The sequence below is a fragment of the Hyla sarda genome, chromosome 6 (assembly GCF_029499605.1).
Source record: "Hyla sarda isolate aHylSar1 chromosome 6, aHylSar1.hap1, whole genome shotgun sequence".
NCBI lineage: Eukaryota > Metazoa > Chordata > Amphibia > Anura > Hylidae > Hyla > Hyla sarda.
The window spans coordinates 63,793,155-63,815,001 of record NC_079194.1 but is presented as its reverse complement, the minus strand read 5'-3'; the positions used below and the strand labels follow the sequence as shown (position 1 = coordinate 63,815,001).

Below are 21,847 nucleotides of genomic sequence, written 5' to 3'. Positions count from 1 at the left end.
GTGTTTGTTCAGTTCTAAAAAGGGTGATCCAGCCAAAGTGATCTTATCCTCACTGGGATGGTTGTCACAGCTCTCCAGAATGTGGCCTTATTCGACAATTATTTGTATTCGGTAGACAATGTTGTTCCGCAAACTTTTGACACTTCTAATCAAATTTACTTTAAATCATATTCTCCAAGCTAAGGGTATTTTTCTCTCCTGTAAAACAGAGTTTATTCATCGCACCAAGACATGTTGACCCCACGGGACATTTTTCAGGTTTAGAACCCTAGTTGTTTCATTATGAAATGGTTATCTGGTCACTGTATGTATTATTCGAGCACTGTATGGCGATATTTACCTAGGCACTGCTATCTACCTACTGTGCAGAACATCATTTTTGCAGTTTATGATGGTAGTATTGTATAGCATTGTTATTTAGGAAAATATTTGGTAAGTTTTTTTTTTAAACCACATTGTATAGCTTTGTTGGTCCATGCTGTATATCTAAGGCTAAATTCACACTGCCGTTGTGCTCCACACATCCCTACTGCCCCAAATATCCCTACAGCCATCTGCACCGACCATCGTTTCCAGCTGGAGATAAAAGTCTTACACATTCCTCCTTCTGTATAACTCATTTCTTCTCTCATTTCTTCCTTTAGAGACTTTGATTCACTATCAAAAGAGAAAGTCTTTGAGAACAATCGGCTGGTGAGTTGTGGGCTGGGCACGGAGGTTGGTTGGGAATGAATGGTGGAGTGTGTTACTCGGGCACGTGGGAGCCATGAATGACACATTTCTGTTCTTGTCTTTTCCATAGTTTTGCGTTATTTCTTGTTTGACCCTTACAGGACTTTTCCTCCTTGCACCGTGATTTTTAAAGGGGTACTCCGGTGGAAAACTTTATTTTTTATTTTTTTTATTCAACTGGTGCCAGAAAGTTAAACATATTTGTAAATGACTTCTATTAAAAAACTTAATCCTTCCAGTACTCATGAGCTTCTGAATACTACAGAGGAAATTATTTTCTTTTTGGAACACCGAGCTCTCTGCTGACATCACGAGCACAGTGCTCTCTGCTGACACCTCTGTCCATTTTGAGAACTGTCCAGAGTAGGAGAAAATCCCCATAGCAAACATATGCTGCTCTGGACAGTTCCTAAAATGGACAGAGATGTCAGCAGAGAGCACTGTGCTCGTGATGTCAGCAGAGAGCTCTGTTTTCCAAAAAGAAAATAATTTCCTCTGTAGTATTCAGTTAATAAGGACTGGTAGGATTAAGATTTTTAATAGAAGTCATTTACAAATCTGTTTAACTTTCTGGCACCAGTTGATTTAAAAAAAAAAAAAAGTTTTCCACAGGAGTACCCCTTTAACCCTCAGTTGTCCCTATAGTCAGATACTACATTGATCTTGTCACACGCTGGTTCTCTACATGTGTCGCCAACTTCTGTCACTTTATGTATACAGTAAATGTTATTTCCATGTACAATTATTCCCACACATTTTTAAAATATCCTCCTGCATAACAAGTATATCCTGATTTTTAAAGGGGTACTCCGCCCCTAGACATCTTATCCCCTATCCAAATAATAGGTGATAAGGGTGAATAGGGGACCCCCACGATCTCCCTGTTCCACCCGGTATTCGTTTAGAGTATCGGATGCAGCGCCGGAATCTCGTGACATCACGGCCGTGCCCCGCTCGTGACAACACAGCTACACTCAATACTCAATGCAAGTCTATAGGAGGGGGCGGGACAGTTGTCAGACCCCCTCCCATAGACTTGCATTGAGGGGGCGTGGCCGTGACGTCACGAGCCTCTGCCCTGCATCGCCAGTCATCCGACATGGAGCGAAGTTTGCTCCGTGCACCGGATGTCTGGGGTGCCGCAGCTGAGACTGCAGGGGGTCCCCAGTGGTGGGACCCCCGTGATCAGACATCTTATCCCCTATCCTTTAAATAGGGGATAAGATGTCTATGGGTCGAGTACCCCTTTAAAGGTTTTTTTTTTTTTTTTTTTCCCTTGAAATGTAATATTGCTGGTGAATTCTTAGGATAGGCCATCTATGTATCTATGTCAGACTGGAGGGGACTTCTGACACCCCCAGCGATCAGCTGAACAGGCCACACTTCTTTGCCGAGAACTGCAACCTCTTCACTGTTTACCATGCACAGTGCAATACATTCTGTAGTGCTACTGCACAGTCCATGTGCAAATTATTTACATATGTTGGAAATGTATTAGCTAAATATACATTTTTGTCTGTTATATTGTTTTTGTCTGTTATATTGTTGTACCACTTTTCTTGGATTGCAACCACTCTGTTTTACATGTTCTTTAAATTCAAAAATAATTACAAATTCATTTTAAAACAAAACAATTTAGAATGAATGTTCTCAGTTGCAGCACCAGACACGGCCACTGCAATATGTATGGCGCTGTGCCTGGTAAACAAGAGGCAGCAGCACTCTCTGGAGCAGTGTTTCCCAACCAGGGTGCCTCCAGCTGTTCCAAAACGTATTACAGGATTGCCATGTACACTTATATATTCTACACCAGCTTGTGCAAAACTACAGCACCCATCAGCCCTAACAAATGAAATAATGGGGTTGTAGTTTTATAATTGCCTGTAGCATGGAGTCTGTAGAGCAGTGTTTTCCAAACAGGGTGCCTCCAGCTGTTGCAAAACTACAACTCCCAGTATGCCCGTACAGCCTTTAGCCGAATTGGAGTGTCCTGGCTTATTCAGCTGATATTACCTGATATTGATGGCACGTCCTAAAGGCAGGGGAACTTATATGAAAGTCCAACAAAACCCAATAATGTCTAACAGGTTGTAGGTTGTAAAATGAAAAAATAGGTAGCGCTGTTTTTTTTTCATTTTAGATTTTAATACAATTGTGTGGGATACAGGGACACACATCTGTAGGACAAGCAGCAGCGGGCACATAGTCACTGTCCATACCATAGCGCTAGTGTTGCGTATCTATGTAGATACACAATCTTCTATAGGTTGTAGGTTGTGTTATAGTGGTTCTACACAGTACATTAGAGCCCATATCCATTGTTATGCATAATAATCCTTTTATTAAAGGATGCAGGTACTACACAGGAGGCAGACACATGTTCCCCAGCCTACAGCTGTTTTGCGTCCTCTGATGCTTTCTCAAGGGCTTGAGGGTTTTCCGTATTTCCTAATAGTTTATATGGGGACAAATGTTTGTCTGGTTTATGTCTGGGGAATGTTTTTGCAGGTGCCGAACAGGAGCAGCATAGCTTTCTGACTGAAGAATAAAAAAAAACTACATTTTCGTTGTTCAGATCTGAACATATTTAGTTTTTTGATGGATCTTTTACATAGATGCAGTGAAAAAAGCTAGTCAAATGCAGCATAAAATCCTGCGCATCAAATATGTGCAGGATACTGTTAGCGTGAGTACACTCTGAGGGCGCGTTCACACCAGTGGGTTTTGTTTCAAATTCACAGTGTGTTTCTCCCTGCAAAGTTTGAAAGGAACTGGCTCCCTGCAGCAGATTTTCAACAGTGGAATCTCCGGTGTTGAAAATCCGCGGCAGACCCTATTGACTTGAGTGGGGGTCAGCGGCGGATTTTCCGCAGTGGAGATCCCGCTGCCGAAAATCTACTACGGAGAGTCCGCCCCTTTCAAACTCGCAGTGGGAAACATGCTACGAGTTTGAACAAACTATGCTTGTGTGAGCGAGCCCTAAGGGTGTATTCACACGTACAGGATCTTATGCTGCAGATTTCTATTTAAACTAAGAGACTGAATACTGCTTGAAATCCTGCTCCTCAAATATGTGCAGGATACTGTACGTGTGAATACACCCTTAAAAGAGAATATGTTCAGTCCCTGTCCCCAATAGAGTTTACAGCTTAAATTGTCTGTCTCAGATATACTGAGGCCGGCCAAGCAGGAAGCCAGTTTAAGGGGTTTAGCCACCATAAACCCTTAGGTCCCTCTTACATGGGCCGAGCAGGTCCCATCACTGAGCACAGATCTCATTGATTGGCGCCCATTTACAGAGCCTTCACACAGCTCAGTTAACATTCAAGCCGGACTGTATGAACGATCCCTTCGATTTAATCATTGTTGGCCAAACATGGGGCGATGATTTTTGGCCTGCACAATAGATCCAGTTAGTCAGTGACCTGCAGAATGAGGATTTCTTGTTCAGTTGCTATTCACTGGGCCGAATATCGGGAACAAGCTTTCCTATGAATCATCCTGTGTTTTGTCATGGAGGTCCAACAACTGGGACCCCCTTCAATCTCGAGAAATGATCCCCTATCTACGTCCTGTGGTAGGAAATAAGTGGCCATGGTGGCTAATCCTCTGTAAGATCCTGTTCACATCTGCATTGGAAACTATCCTATTCTTTCCATCAAATATGATAGTTTTCAATGCAAATGTGAATAGGACCTTAAAGGGGTTTAGCCACCATGGACACTACTGTTATTCCCTATTACTGGAAGTATCTGGAGATTGAGGTCCCAGCTGTTGGACTTCTAATGATGGACACTGGAATGAAACCTAAAGGACCTCCTTATAAATCAGTGTGACAATGCTGATGTGAAACTCGAGACCCTTGGTGGGATTTGAACCGGACCTCAATGTTAACCACTGCACCACCAAGCTTCCTTAGACTTAACATCATTATACTAACCATGGCTGCTACCTGAATGCTGAAGCAATAACTTCAGCTTTGAGGAAATGGCATTCAAGTGGAACGCTGCATTTGAGTTTTTAGTGACGTGAAACAAATTTATGTAGTTCCTTGTTACTATAGGAAAAGCAGATGGTCACTGAGTGTGTTTTAAACATATATAGTTAAAGTATAAAGTGCCATAAACGTACATACAAAGGAAGCATTACTGACCGGACAAGCAGTAGAGAGTGAAGTGCTTATGTGTACTATATGTGTGGTCTTTGAAGGTCTGGGCCTGAAACTGTGTGCAAATAATTACTTATGGCTTCTTGGACATTGTCCTGGGGGTTCTGCCTTATTCTGGACTGTGGAGTTCCATACATCGCTCAGGAAAGTTTTGAATGTTCCGGTTTCATTCACGCTTGGACAAACAGGTTTTTGGGCAGCCGTCAGGGTGTGTCTGCATGAAGCATATATCTAAGCTGGAGAAGGTAGGAATTGCCAAGTGCATGATATCACAGATGGATATGACTCACTGCTCCGAGCAGACGATCCACGTCTAAGGCGCAAGATAGAACATGTTACAGACCCTTCTCCATGTCGTTGTATGGCAAAAGATGAGTCAAGGAGAATGTCAGAAAGGAGGCAGCATCTGAACCAGTCCAGAATGATAGCAACACGACCAGTAGACCACGGATATGTAGGAATTCACATTAAGGTTATCTTACACTACTGATTTCTAAGACGTAATTTGGGAGGAAAATCCACAAGGAATTCCACGTAAATTCCACCTTGCAGCTTAGTCCCATTGACTAGAATGGGTTTTGTGCACACTGCCGACCAGGATTAAAATTTCAGCCGAAGATTTAACATAGGAAGAAAAAAAGTAGTATGGTGTTCAAAGTTAATATGCGAGAGTAAAATAATTGCCTTCTGGTGTGTGTCAGGGCCCTTGTGACTCACCTCAGGCTAAAAATCCAATGTAAGAAACAATATGAAAAAAACATTTTAGCACATAAATACACAAAACCTTAACCTCCCTGGCGGTATGATTCTGTCTGGAAATGTGTACCAAAAGCGGTACAATTTTTTTTTACTGAATTTCACATCTCCCTCCGCCCATTTCACATCTCCCCCATCACATTCCCCTCTCCCTTGTCACATCCCCCGTCACATTCTCCCCCCTCCTTGTCACATTCTCCCCCCTCCTTGTCACATTCTCCCCCCTCCTTGTCACATTCTTCCCCCCTTGTCACATTCCCCTCCCCCTGTCACATCCCCCCTTCATGTCACATTCCCCTCCCCCTGTCACATCCCCCCCTTCATGTCACATTCCCCTCCCCCCCTTTGTCACATTCTCCCCCCCCGTCACATTCTCCCCCCCGTCACATTCCCCCCTTGTCACATTCCCCCCTTTGTCACATTCCCCCCTTTGTCACATTCTCCCCCCCCCCCCCGTCACATTCTCTCCCCCCTTGTCACCTTCTTGTCCTGCAGCAAATACACTAGGTTTGCCGGGCAGATTTCAAACCTAGTGTATGTGCTGCAGAACAAGCCCTTTCCCCATCAGCCAATCACAGGCTTTACACCACTGCGGCCTGTGATTGGCTGAAAAGTGAAAGGTCCTAGAAGATGAATAGTGAAGAGAGGACACCCCGGACCGCACGGAGGGGAACGGCATCTTCAGGGACCGGGACTAGGTGAGCAAAAGGTTTTTTTATTTTACTACTTCTTCCTTTTACACTTAGCTCACTGTTTTTCTACCAGGGGGCCTCCAGCTGTTGTGAAACTACTACTCCCAGCATGCCCAGACAGCCTTTGGCTGTTCGGGCATGCTGAGAGTTGTAGTTTTGCAACAGCTGGAGGCCCCCTGGTAGGGAAACACTGACTTTTAGTATTTTTCTTTACCTGCTCTGGCCGGCCCCGCAACGGGAGCCGACCAGAGCAGATAATCGCATGTTTTCCCGGGGGGCCGCATCGCTATATCGCATTGCTTTTGCGATATATCGTGCAGCCCGGCCGGGAACTCTGTAATTCTACCCCGAGCGTGACTCGGGGTTACCGATCCTGGCTGGGAAAATTAACCCCGAGTCACGCTCGGGATTACCGCTCAGGAGGTTAAAGTTGTACTCCATCCCTAGACATCTTATCCCCTATTCAAAGGATGAGATGTCTGATCGCGGAGGTCCCACCGCTGGGGACCCCCACAATCTTCCTGCTGCACCCGGCATTCGTTTAGAGTGTCAGGTGCAGTGTCTGAGGCTCGTGACATCACAGCCACGCCCCCTTCGCTCTGTGCACCAGATGTCTGGAGTGCCGCAGCCAAGATCGCGGGGGTCCCCAGCGGTGGGGCCCCGCCATCTGACATCTTTTGGATAGGGGATAAGACATCTAGGGGCGGAGTACCCCTTTAATACTGCTGCTGTACACATACAATAAAGACTGCATTGCAGAAGAAAAAAAATATTATATAATGTCTGCAATGGAAAAAGGGAAAGAGTCCAACCAGCTCTGCACAATCCAAAAGGCAGTATGGGACTTGTAGTCCTCCCGACTTGGTAATCACTTTTGTCCTTCACAGTGAATAATCGCAATTCTAAATAGTCTTTCCCCAAATAGATGACAACAATAGCTCAAATTAGTATCACTATAATGATGTCAATATTGCACACATACCCTCCGCCTTGTTACATAACTCCACACGCTCAATCCACATTAGTTCAGGCCAATAGAGTCAAAATAAAGAGTCCTGTGCACTCACTGTGTGAGTTGCAGTGTGAAAATGCACACAGATAGTGAAAGCAGTTGGCTGGCAGCCATTACACAGAGCTGCACTGACTTCTGGGAGTTGTAGTCTGTGCACAAGGAAAAAGTATTTAGGAGACATCAGGGGCCAAAGGAGCTGCGAACAAAAACCCATGGATAACTACAGAGGACACAGAACAGGTATTGTGATGGCTTTGGGGCATTTTTGTGTTTATTAAGTTCCCTGGAGTACCCCTTTAATAGGAAAGAATATAGCACCTTATGGATAGAAAAGTAACAATATGGCTGGTCAGACTGTTGCAGACTAAGCAATACCAGTTATTTGTATATATTTTTTTTTTATTAAAAAAGTTTTTATATACCTTTTATAGTCCCACAAGGGACTTGATCATGTGATTTTCCGGCTGCTGGTATAACAAACTTTAGTATTGCTGTGTTGTATGCCTTTCAGTGTACTGCTGATAGGCACCTAAATGGGTGCACTTAAAGGGGTACTCCACTGCCCTAGCGTTCAGAACATTTTGTTCTGAACGCTGGGTGTGGGCTGCGGGGTCGTGATGTCACGTCCACACCCCTTGTGATGCCCCCCCTTTGTGACGTCACTCCACACCCCTCAATGCAGGTCTATGGGGCATGGAGTGAGGGGTGTGTCGTGACATCACAAGGGTGTGGCCGTGATGCTGGGGCAATGGAGTGCCCCTTTTAAGCTTTACTGTCATATGAAGAAAAAACAGTCAAAGCTTTGACCTGTTGGGGTCTGGGTGCTCAGACCTTCACTGATTACTAGGTCAGTAAGGGCCCATTCCTGCAACATATTTTTTTCCAAGCTGAATTCCACTCAGAAATTATGGTGCAGCAGCCTCCTGTTGTTTAAATATAATTCTGTTGCAGGATTAAGACTACCAAATTTCTGCTTCAGAAATTTCGGATCCCAGACTCTGAAAGTATAAACATGTTCATTCCACAGGACATTTTTCATCAAGCTTTTTTGCCATGTTGTACAAAAAAAAGTTTCATAGCTTAAAAATGCTGCGGGAGGGCTTTTCTTATGTGGTATTAGGACCAATCAATCATCTCACTGACACACTGGATGCCTTGAATGATCCCATTAAGAACAACGGGTTCAGTTCTAGTGTCAGGTTTCCTATGATGCTTTACTACCACATCGGACAGAAAGTGAGCTGCTTTGCTTAAAGAGTACCTGTCATGAAATAAAGCTTTAATATGTTGCACATTAAGCCTTTCCTAACAATTTCCAAAATATATTTTATTTTAAAAAAATGTAGATTTATATGTTTAATTTCATTTTGTAAAACCCACCACTAGGGGTCTCTCTACATAAACCGGCCGCTAGATTTCGGACTCATGCTGGCCTGGCATGAGTCCAAAATCTCAGACTGCAGCCGGTGTAGTGAAGTAAATGATCAGTCATCGCACTCGGCGTGATTGGCTGAGCCGCACAGACCATCTCCCTGCTATTGGTTGTGGGGGGAGGATGTGCTGCAGCTCAGCTATTAAGGAAAACTGTCTCGCTCTCACCCCACAGCTGCCTTGCTCTCGCCCCGCTGACTACTGCCAGTCACCGCGTCTGCCTAGCTCTTACAGCCCCAGCCCTGCTGCTATTCTTCCCCCCTCACCCCCGCTCTCCACGGTCATTCACTGTGGCAACTCACTGCACTGTGAGGGGAGAGCAGGGGAAACAGCTGCAGGGATTGTGAGCAGACAGCGGGTTTGACAGCCGCGGTGTGGCTGGAGACAGTTGAGAGAGCAGTCTCACCTTCTCCCGATGTGCGGTGAAAAAATCAAACCCGTGAAAAAATCGGAGCTTCTCCTCATTGAAGCCTGAATTGAGGGCAGAAGTGGTCCCCCCAGCAGGCTTCAGTGGCGTAGCTCCTCATGGGGCACGCCCACATCCTCCTGTCGGGAGCTCACACTGTGTGAGCAAGAAGACTGGTATGAAACAGAGCTTTTTAAAGCTCTTTAATTTTTTTATTTAGGGCAAGGGGGTGTTAGGTGTAGTTAGGGGACATAGTGTGAGTTAGTTTAGTATAGTTAGATCGGTGATAGGTACTCTTTAACCAGTGGGAATGGGGCCTTAGATGCTTCGATCACTATTGGTTGTACCATCTAAGCGGTTAAAATGATTGGAACAGAGTCATTTCTGATCTGGGTCATTGCAGCAAAGAGTCAGCAGTGAGAACCCCCTCCCCCAATGTATAGGAGTAGGTGCAATGTTATAACCGAGCAATGTACACCAGGGCAGAATACAAGACACGGCCTGCGGCACACTTTGCCTTAGGGTCAGCTGACACAGCCGCCATGACTCCTCACAGCCTCTTATCTCATAGGAAAGAGCAGAATGTGAGGAATCTGGCTCTGAAGAAAGAGACCACTGCTCTGATTCTTACATCAGGTCTAGCATTGTTGGAACCTTACAATGAAGAACAGTTTTCTATTATCTTGACTGCTTATTACATTTCTGCCCAATCAGATTGTTCCTGCTTACAGCAGACGCTTGGTAATGGTATTAGAGAGTTACTGTATAAAGTGTCCTGGGATCAGCCTCTGGGTATGTGCACACTGAGTCATTTCAGAAAAAATCCATGCTGAATTTAAAGCGTATCCTGTGTCACAGCATGGATTTGCCTGGCATCAGACTTCCATAAATTTTATTAGGATTTCTGTGACAATGCTCACTCATAGTCATTTCTGATGCTGATCCAAATTCAGCCAGAAGCATTAACATATCAGTTCCTGAGTAAGAATCAACTCAGCTTAAAGGGTATTCCGGGCAAAACATCTTATCCCCTATCCAAAGGATAGGGGATAAGATGTCTGATAGCGGGGGGCCCGCTGCTGGGACCCCTGCAATCTCTCTGCAGCACCTGCATTCTATGCGGGGGCTGCGTCTCCAGTTTTGGAAACCTCCAGGTTTCCAGGACTGGGGACGGGACGTCACGCCACGCCCCCTCCATTCATGTCTAAGAAAAAAAAAAATAGGATGGTGGGAGCTACCCTTTAACGTTATCTATGCTAGAAAGGTGTCGTAATGCACAGCACATAGCAGTATGCTGGGTAAAGGTCCCTGTAGCTCCACTGTTCATAATGTTGACATGGTCTCCAAATTTTCCTAGTCTTGGTGGCAAATACCACAAGACGTCGTCTGAGATTTTGAGGAGTTCATGCCTTGATGGGGTCACAGTGGGTTTGGTGGCAGGAGGGGGACCTACACAATATGAGACCGATGGGCTTATCGGTATGTTCACCCTTTAAGTATAGAGTAGTGGTCTTAAAACTGTGGTCCTCCAGATGTTGAAACAACTCCTAGCATGCCCGTTGGCTGTCCGGGCATGCTGGGAGTTGTAGTTTTGCAATATCTGGAGGGCCACAGTTTGGAGACAACTAGAGTATGGTTATTTTGCAGGTTCAGATTTGATACAGGTATTTGAATCGCTGCATGCATGTTCTGCAGAAACCATTATATTCAGATGTATAGAACAGTTGGGTTTTTTTTGTGTGTGTTTTTTGTTTCAGTTGCGGAAATCTGTGCTAAATCATCCACATATGACTATATCTGTTCTAATGCGGCCTGATAGCTTGTGATGTTGCTCTAAACATGGTCTCCAGACTCTGTGTGTTCAGCCGCCAACTGTGCGAGCTTTATAATTAGTCTTCTAAACACCATCAAATTGTGATGATCTCGGGACCAGAGTATGTGTCCAATAATGTTACCGCACACCACTTCACCAGGACTAACTGTTCTGCATCAAGTAATAAAGCAAGTTTAGATGTGATGGGGTGAAACCATCTCAGCTCTGTCAGTAACAATGATAATGGGATCTAGCCCAGTGTGTTCACGTGCCAACTGCATGGAATGAATGAAGAAGAGTGGACATCCAGGACCACAAATCACCCGGTTGTAGTTTAGTTATATAACTGTACAGTAGTATGCAGGATGTAATTTAAAAAAATTATAATTTAGATGAGACCTTTCCTAGTGTTTAGTATGTCCCGTCCCCCCTCTGTACTGTACTGCACTGTAACTAATTATGTCCCTCACTCTGCACTGTAACTAGTTATGTTCCTCACTCTGCACAGTAACTAGTTATGTTCCTCACTCTGCACTGTAACTAGTCATGTCCCTCACTCTGCACTGTAACTAGTTATGTTCCTCACTCTGCACTGTAACTAGTCATGTCCCTCACTCTGCACTGTAACTAGTTATGTTCCTCACTCTGCACTGTAACTAGTTATGTTCCTCACTCTGCACTGTAACTAGTTATGTTCCTCACTCTGCACTGTAACTAGTTATGTTCCTCACTCTGCACTGTAACTAGTCATGTCCCTCACTCTGCACTGTAACTAGTTATGTTCCTCACTCTGCAGTGTAACTAGTTATGTCCCTCACTCTGCACTGTAATGAGTTATGTCCCTCACTCTGCACTGTAACTACATATGTCCCTCACTGTGCACTGTAACTAGTTATGTCCCTCACTCTGCACTGTATCTAGTTATGTTCCTCACCGTGTACTGTATCTGTACAAGTTTATGCTTCTTATAATTTTATACAGAGGGTTTCTACAATGCAGTATTATTAGCTTTAATAAAAACCAGAGTTAATTTACGGAATATCATAGGCCTGCCTAATAAGATATTTTATGGATGCTTAAAGAGAAGCTGTCACCATGAAAATGCTCATCATGTTATAGAGCAGAAGGAGCTGAGCAGAAGATGGTAAATATCTTTGTGGGAAAGGATTCCATATATATAACTTGTGTTGTGTTGATGGAAATCTCTGATCTTTTCATTCTCAGGAGTCCAGTGGGCAGTTCTATCATTGAGTAAAACTATCACTGAATGTACAGAATTCTTTCCATATATAGCAATGTTTTTCCCACCAGGGTGCCTCTAGTTGTTGCAAACCTACAACTCCCAGCATTGCTGTCCGGGCATGCTGGGAGTTGTAGGTTTGTGATAGCTAGAGACACCCTTGTTGGGAAACACTGCCATAGATAGATAGATGCAATTTAACGCACAGAGATAATCTTGAAACATAATGGTCGACATTTATCATTGTCTTTAGACATTTTTTTGTGTCTAAAAAAGGCGCAAGCAGGGTTTCTTTGCTCCTTTTGGTTTTTACACATTTCTGCTGATTTTGAGTTGTAATCCACTGATTTTGGCAATACACATGATATGGACGGGTTTTATGAACTGCGCCTTTTTGTAAAAAGGCGCAAAGCTACTGAAAAGTCTCTAAAACTACACCAGCCCAGACTTAGTTTAGCTTTTTGGTGTATGTGAAGAGAGAAATTTCAGAAAATGTGACCTGCACAAAATTTATCAAATGCTATGCGACCATTTAATACATTTGGTGCTCCTACACATTACCAGCACACAAAAAAAAGGTGTAGAAAATGCTTCACTTACACCTACAATGATAAATGCTTCACTTACACCTACAATGATAAATGCTTCACTTACACCTACGATGATAAATGTCGGCCAATATGTGAAGCATCTAATCACAGTGTCACCTATCTGATCACAGTGTCAGCTGTTATGATAGGAGTTATTGGAATCAAGTTATGTTAATATTCAGTATGTAGCAAATTTTTTTCAGCATTTATCACCATGTTCTTACAATTTTATTTTTTTCTATCAAATCCATTACCTAAAAGGCAATAAGCACTGCATGACACTGTGATCAAATAGGTGACACTGTGATAAGATGGGTGACTCTGTAATCAGATGTCAAATGACACAATGATCAGATGTTTCATGCATTACATTTCATGATTATATCTGTGTGTTAAATTGCATGGTGAAACTGACATATGATTCAGTGTAGATCCCTGTACAATGCCTGTCTATCTATGTATCTATGCCTGGAGTTGTAGGTTTGCAACAGCTGGTTGCACCCTGGTTGGGTAACACTGCCATAGATAGATAGACAGGCATTGTACTGGGATCCACGCTGAATAATGTGTCATAGTTTCACCATGCAATATAATGCATAAAACATCTGATCACAGCGTCGCCTATCTGATCACAGCGTCGCCTATCTGATCACAGTGTCGCCTATCTGATCACAGCGTCGCCTATCTGATCACAGCGTCGCCTATCTGATCACAGCGTCGCCTATCTGATCACAGCGTCGCCTATCTGATCACAGTGTCTCCTATCTGATCACAGTGTCGCCTATCTGATCACAGTGTCGCCTATCTGATCACAGTGTCGCCTATCTGATCACAGTGTCGCCTATCTGATCACAGTGTCGCCTATCTGATCACAGTGTCTCCTATCTGATCACAGTGTCTCCTATCTGATCACAGTGTCTCCTATCTGATCACAGTGTCGCCTATCTGATCACAGTGTCGCCTATCTGATCACAGTGTCGCCTATCTGATCACAGTGTCGCCTATCTGATCACAGTGTCGCCTATCTGATCACAGTGTCGCCTATCTGATCACAGTGTCGCCTATCTGATCACAGTGTCGCCTATCTGATCACAGTGTCGCCTATCTGATCACAGTGTCGCCTATCTGATCACAGTGTCGCCTATCTGATCACAGTGTCGCCTATCTGATCACAGTGTCGCCTATCTGATCACAGTGTCGCCTATCTGATCACAGTGTCGCCTATCTGATCACAGTGTCGCCTATCTGATCACAGTGTCGCCTATCTGATCACAGTGTCGCCTATCTGATCACAGTGCCGCCTATCTGATCACAGTGTCGCCTATCTGATCACAGTGTCGCCTATCTGATCAGTGTCTCCTATCTGATCAGTGTCTCCTATCTGATCACAGTGTCTCTTAGGTTTTTGTATAAGAAAATCTGCTACATACAGAAAATGACAATGACTTGACTCCATTACCTCCCATCAGTGACTGTTACATATTATGTGAGATAAAATGATTCATTGGTGGTTTGATCTTTTCTGTGTGTTCTGGCTGAAAAAAGAGTTTATTGTATAAAGTGCAAATTGACTACATGCTTTTAGTGTTGTAATTGTGAGGTTTTCTATTGGTTCCTTTGCTATATCGCACTTTTGCCTATTAGACCCGTTGAGAACCCATCTGTCACGCACCACTCCCTGCTTTGGACATAACAACTAGTGCAAAGGAAAAGTGGAGGAGATGATCAGATTGCTTCACTTCGCCTTTGCACCAGTTTTGATAAATCTCCATTCTATGTGTTTTTCCTGGAGTTTTCTACATAAAACTTCTACATATTATCAAAAAAGAAAGTTATATTTTCATTTCTTACTTCAGAACAACCCCCTTCCATTAATTATTAACCAAATAATCCCAGCGATCAGCTAGTGAACAGGGAAACGCTTGTTCGTCAGCTGATTGCATATTTGAAGCAAATATAGAAGACATGTGGCCAACCACAAAAAAAAAAATAAGATTGCATTATAATTAAATAGCTTAGGGTCACCTGATCACACTACTTTTTACAATTTCCTGTTACCCCGGTCTATTCCCTAAATATAAAGGTTTATAGTTTGTCTGACAGTTCAGGGAATTAGGGAGACTGTCAGGTGATGGGTGGTATTATACATTCAGGGGGTGTGAATTAGACACACCCCTCAATGTACAACATTTACACACTCAACTGTATCCCGCCCATCACCATTATTAAAATTAAGTTCCCGCCTGTCTGACTGATTCCCTAAATTGTCAGACAAATTATAAACTTTCATATCTCAGTAACTAGAGGGAATATCAAGAAACTGTAAAAAGATGTGTGATCGGGGCAAACTAAGCTATATAATGACAGTAAATCTTTCCTTTTTTTTTTTCGGGTTGGCCACAGGTTCTCTTTAGGTCGGATGAATAGAGACGCAGTCCACGCTGGGCAGTACAGTTGGCTTGGCAAGTTTCATGCCTGAATCCTATTAATCAGAAATGGAGAACGGGACTGGTTGGGCATCATACGATTGCATCTGCCACTCTACTGCCCAGTACGGAAGGTGTCTCTTCATGGCCGATCTGAAGGATGAGTGGGAGTTCAACTTTACAGATACCCATTAAAAGTCATCATTCATCAGCCTCACATCTCCTAGGGCAAAATGGTGATGTACTACTGGCGATGATAAAGGTAAAAGGCCGCACAAACAAATGAATTTTTTACATCTTTGTTTCATATTGATCTTCCTGTCTAAAAGGATCCTTATGCTGGCCATATTCTGTCTCTCTCTATCTCTGTCACTCTGCCTGTCTCTCTCTCTCTCTATGTCTCTCTGTCTCTGTCTTTCTCTCTGTCTTTTTCTCTCTCTGTCTCTCTTTCTTTCTCTGTCTCTCTCTCTGTCTGTCTCTCTTTCTGTCTCTTTCTCTGTCTCTCTCTCTATGTCTCTCTGTCTCTGTCTTTCTCTCTGTCTTTTTCTCTCTCTGTTTCTCTTTCTTTCTCTGTCTCTCTCTATTTCAGTCTCTGTCTCTCTCTCTCTGTCTCTCTCTCTTTCTCTGTATCTCTCTCTCTGTCTCTCTTTCTCTGTCTCTCTTTCTCGGTATCTCTATCTTTCTCTGCCTCTCTTTCTCTGCCTCTCTCTCTGTCTCTCACAACTGGATGTCCCAATATCACCACTCCCCATTCAGCTTGGCCAAGTGTGCATGTGTTTTAAAAGGGAAAAGAAGAGAAAGTCCCTACCAGACATCTCTCATGCTCCCTTATCTTCCTTGTGAACGAGAGGATCAGGCACGTCAAAGAATCCAAATGCCTGATCCTTTACTCCCTTGACATCTGCCATCAGGTGCAAGTCAGAAAAAAAACCACAAACAGTACACCAGTGTTTCCACAACCAGTGTGTCTCCAGCTGTTGCAAAACTACAACTCCCAGCATGCCCGGACAGCCTTTGGCTGTCCGGGCATGATGGGAGATGTAGTTTTGCAACAGTGGTAGGCACGCTGGATTTGAAACACTGCATATGATGCTTGTCCCACATTAATCTAATATGTATGGCTAGATTGACAAGCAAAAAAAAAATTGTCAAACCCGATGAACAAACAAATACAAAGGGAATAATTGTTACAAAAATTAAATACTCAATTTTCAAAGTTTAAATTGAAATTAAAGTTTTTTTGGGGAAGAAATTAGTTCTGGTTTTCTATTCCTGGACAACCCCTTTAATGTGCATGCCTTATAGTGGTTTAGCAAATACGATTCACTGGCATTGACTATCTCGGTTTATAAAGACGCATGGGGGTTCTTCTTAAAAATCCACATTATTGGTCTATTCACACTTACAGTATTCTGCGCAGATTTGATGCTTAGGATTTCAAGCTGTGTTCATTCATTCAGTTTACATTGAAATCTGCAGCAGAAAATCCTGTGCATCATCTGCGCAGAATACTGTACGTGTGAATAGACCAATAATGTGGATTTTTAAGAAGAACCACAATGCATCTTTATAAACCAGGAGAGTCAATGCCAGTGAATCGTATTTGCTAAACCACTATAAGGCATATACATTAAAGGGGTTGTTCAGGAATAGAAAAACAGAACTAATTTCTTCCAAAAACATTGCCACCCAGTCCTCAGGTTGTGTGTGGTATTGCAGCTCAATTCCATTGAAGTGAATGAAGACAAGTTGTAATACCACACACAACCTGAGGTTTTTGGAAGAAATTAGCTCTTGTTCTCTATTCCTGGATAACCCCTTTAAAGTAATGGGTAATAGAGTCAGAAATACAGACCTAACGCTACAATAATATAACACAACAGTACAGAATATGGGGGGTTGGGTGTAGTATAGAGGCCTGATAGTTTCGGGAAGCCATTACTAGTAATAGGCTGCCAGTTATAGCTTTACATTATGGCTAAAGGACAAACTCATCTGCACTTTCCTGTTCTTTTCCAGTCAGCAGATTTGTAGACCATAACAAAGGATGCCTGTGTGAAGCTGCAGAGCGAGCGTGACATTGAGCGTGCAAGAATTACACTTCGCCTCGGAAGGGAAATATTAGCCGTGTGCTTTAAAGCAAATTGGAAGGCATGTGCCAGGATGAATTGGGTCATTGTATAAAGCCGTCACAATTGCTGCGTTTTATTCCCTGTGACACACAGGAGCCACTCAGCTGATGGCAAATGGTTCCTAAGGGTTGTGGGCCTGGTCTATAAGCAAACCGTGTGTACGTAGAGAAGGGGCATAGTGAACAAAATACCACAGTACAGGGTCAAATACTGTTTATAGTCTGGAATGATGGAAACTTTTTTTTTTTTTTCCTAATCTGTTTTTATTTAATTATGTATTGTAATTTTTTTGTACATTAATTTAGAGGGCAGCCATCTTGCCTGAGCTGAGTTTAATGGCATTTAGGCCGGGTTCACACCACAGAATTTCTGAATGGAATTCTACTGTAAAATTCCCCTTGGAAATTAAAGTGCAGCAGAGTCCCATAGCACAGCGTACTAAACGGAATTTCAGCAGCAGACGTTCAACCACTGAAATTCTGCCACTGAACATTCTTGCTCATTCTTTTGGCAGAATCCGCCTGGAATATATTGCTGTCTATAGGGACAGCAAGCTCGCCCAGTCCGAGCGTCAACTTATTCAGTTGGAGCTGACCACACTCGAAATCTCCACACTCGGAATTTCCCTAGTGTGAACCGCAGGCACTGCAGTCATAGGCAACAATAGACTGAAGCTGTCCAATTGATATGAATGAGAAAAATGTCTGTGCGCCCTCATTGAACTTTGCAGAGGTCCTTCTGAAGGGAGGTGGAGGCTGAACTGTGAGCAACAACTATTGTGTGTGTACTTCTGTTGTCTATATACTGGTGTCACCTTTCACTGTTCTCCTTCCTGTTATATGTAGGATTCTGCTGGTAAATTATCTGTACAGAACAGGAAGTCTTAGCTTTGTTTTAGGCCAAGTGGCCAGAATGGAAACTGCAAGATTTCAACATTATTTTATAATATAAATAGTAAAAAGAAAAAATTAGAAACAAACACCACCAAAAAAAAAAATTCTTTAAAAATGTGTTTAAAAGGCCCCCCCAAAGAAATGCCACCCCACACCATTACTGACTCACCGCCAAACCGGTCATGCTGGAGGTTGTTGCAGGCAGCAGAACGTTCTCCACGGCGTCTCCAGACTCTGTCACGTCTGTCATGTGCTCACTGTGAACCTGCTTTCATCTGCGAAAGGCACAGGGCGCCAGTGGCGAATTTGCCAATCTTGGTGTTCTCTGGCAAATGCCAAACGTCCTGCACGGTGTTGGGCTGTAAGCACAACCCCCCACCTGTGGACGTCTGGCCCTCATACCACCCTCATGGAGACTTTTTCTGACCATTTGAGTGGACACATGCACATTGATGTCCTGCTGGAGGTCATTTTGCAGGGCTCTGGCAGTGCTAATCCTGCTCCTCCTTGCACAAAGGCGGAGGTAGCGGCCCTGCTGCTGGTTTGTTGCCCTACTACGGCCTCCTCTACGTCTCCTAATGTACTGGCCTGTCTCCTGGTAGCGCCTCCATGCTCTGGACACTACGCTGACAGACACATTAAACCTTCTTGCCACAGCTCGCATTGATGTGCCATCCTGGATGAGCTGCACTACCTGAGCCACTTGTGTGGGTTGTAGACTCAGTCTCATGCTACCACTAGAGTGAAAGCACCGCCAGCATTCAAAAGTGACCAAAACATCAGCCAGGAAGCATAGGAACTGAGAAGTGGTCTGTGGTCACCACCTGCAGAACCACTCCTTTATTAGGGGTGTCTTGCTAATTGCCTATAGTTTCCACCTGTTGTCTGTTCCATTTTCACAACAGCATGTGAAATTGATTGTCAATCAGTGTTGCTTCCTGAGTGGACAGTGTGATTTCACGGTAGTGCCATTGACTTGGAGTTACATTGTGTTAAGTATTCCCTTTATTTTTTTTTATATGTATGTATGATTTTTTTTTTTTTTTACAGCTATTTCTGCTCTATAACAAGATGTCCGCTGTGTAGGCTACAGTGTTATCAGGATGGGTTCCCTTCATAAAGATTTACCAGGTCTCTGAAATTTTTTGCACACGATATTGTGTGTAAATATCGGCAGGCATATAATGTAGGAGTCGAGTCTGTAGTTTCTACGGTCGTCCTACTTCCTTCCTGATGTTTCCTGTATACCTTAAGTTAGGGCGTTCTCAACTCTGCACATAAATATGAATGACCGTCCTGGGAGAAACACTGCTGGAGGCGGCACACTGTATATGAAAACAAGCTGAAGTGTGGCGCAGTATATGCTGAGCCTATTTCTTGTGTCCTTTTCTCACCTTTCTTCATATGTTCTGCGTCCTCCATTATCTTCACCCAGATTTCCGTCTGTCACGTCTTCTTTGGTTCACAGAAAAACACTGGAATATGTGCTCAAAAGGAAAATGTTCCACAGACACATTAGAGCAGTGTTTCCCAAACAGAGTGCCTCCAGCTGTTAGAAAACTATAACTGCCAGCATGCCCGGAGTTGTAGTTTTGCCACAGCTGGAGGCACTCTGGTTGGGAAACACTGTATTTGTGAATACTCAAATCCCCAATGGTCCAGTTCTGACTGACATGCCTGTGTAATGTTTGTTAAGATCAAGTTATATTAAAAAATAAATAAATAAGTAAAATAATATATATATATATATATATATATATATATATATATATATATATATATGTGTGTGTGTATTGTGTATATATTGAAATTTATAATTTTTGGTGATGTTTTTTTATACTGTTCTCTACTATCTTTTCTACTGCCTACTGTTCTCTGCTTTTTTTTTGTTTTGTTTTTTCTTTTTTTAAATAATCCTTTTGCAGTTTCCATTCTGGCCACTGGGGCTAAACTAGGCTGAGACTTCCTGCTCTGTACAGATTACTTCCCTGCAGTTTCTTCCTTATCATCACAGATAGAGTAATAAGGGTACCAGTATATAGATAACAGGAGTAGATTGAATAGCTGTTGCTCACACATCAGCCTCCCACTTCCTATAGAATTACATCTAAAAAAAAGGTCACAGAGCATCCCCAGACACCTTTTCCATTCATGTGAATGGGACAGCTCCAGTCTGTTGTTGCTATGTCCATGGGTCTGATTGTAAAGCATATCTCCAAATGCTGTTACAACTGCTCAGGTAAGATGGCTGCCCCAATAATAATGCACAAAAAATAGAATAAAAAAATTACAAAAAAAAAACAAAACAGAAACAGATTAGAAAAAAGTAAAACTAAAAGCTTTACAAAGATGAGCACCTACTTGTAGCAAACTGATTCATATCTTGTTCTACACCCTAACAGGCACTTTATTTTGGCATATTTATTGTATTATTTTGTGGTCCTTTTTACACTTTTATATGTTCTTTTTAGTATTATTATTCTTATTATTATTTATTGATTGATTTTTTATTTCTCAGGCTTTTGAAGTGGCAGAACGTGAACTGGGGATCCCAGCGTTACTGGATCCAGAAGACATGGTATCCATGAAAGTTCCAGACAGGCTTAGTATCATGACCTACGTATCACAGTACTACAACCAGTTCCGCCATTCAAACCCAGGTGATGACATTGTAAAAGGATGATGGGGGTGATGGCGGAGTCCAAAATATTGTCCTCAATTATTAATAAATGTCTCCCTCTACAGCCGGACTCCCTCAGCTAAAACAAACGTCCCCAACGCAACCTGAGCAAAGCCAAGACGAGGTTCCCCAGGTAAACAAAAGGGTTAATTAACACTTTGTAGTAGCGATGCTGCAAAAGAGAAGCATTAAAACTGCACAGTAGAAAGATACGCTGTTACGTGTGTGTTTTTATTTTTTTATTTTTTTTGTACGCCAGTGTCAGTAATTCTGGAAAACTGTGAGTTAATATATGTGGTTTTGACATTGCAACTAGGATAATCTGGATACTACCAGTTCTGCAACTCGTGTGGCTCCGAGCAGTACCTGTGCCTTATGTCAGCAACATGTTCACCTTGTGCAGCGGTACCTGGCAGAAGGAAAGCTTTACCACCGCCAGTGCTTCAGGTATGTCTGTAGCTTCTATACTTCTGTATTTTTCCATGCCATTCCTTGTTGCTGTCTCTAGAGCAGTGTTTCTCAACCAGGGTGCCTCCAGCTGTTGCAAAACTACAACTCCCAGCATGCCCGGACAGCCGAAGGCTGTCCGGGCATGCTGGGAGTTGTAGTTTTGCAACAGCTGGAGGCACCCTGGTTGGGAAACGCTGCTCTAGACCTTAGATCAGTCTTGCGCAACCTGGGTGCCTTCAGGCTGTCACCTGAATAGATAGCCAGCTCACCGGTAACCACTGCCCCTAAAGCCTCGCACAGACCTCTGGTACAGCCCAGGGCCACCTATTCTGCCCTCAGTGTGTAAGAAATATTAAAGAGTCGCCGCGGTGTAGATTCAGGTTTTGAAAGCTTTATCATCTCTGTTCATTCAGTCCAGTTCACTGG

At 43.2% G+C, this 21,847-nt stretch overlaps 1 protein-coding gene across 2 annotated transcripts in view; it reads left to right on the top strand.

Moving 5' to 3' along the window:
* MICALL1 (MICAL like 1) overlaps positions 1-21,847 on the top strand; it is a 54,176-nt gene that overhangs the window by 15,674 nt on the left and 16,655 nt on the right. Inside the window, exons 2-5 of one of the 2 annotated variants that reach the window (XM_056523959.1) lie at positions 645-693; positions 20,810-20,951; positions 21,037-21,104; positions 21,288-21,418. In XM_056523959.1, the coding sequence (XP_056379934.1) occupies positions 645-693; positions 20,810-20,951; positions 21,037-21,104; positions 21,288-21,418 (390 nt within the window). Of the gene's footprint in view, positions 1-644; positions 694-9,828; positions 9,939-20,809; positions 20,952-21,036; positions 21,105-21,287; positions 21,419-21,847 lie in introns of those variants that run through there. The other variant, XM_056523960.1, reaches the window with a different exon arrangement.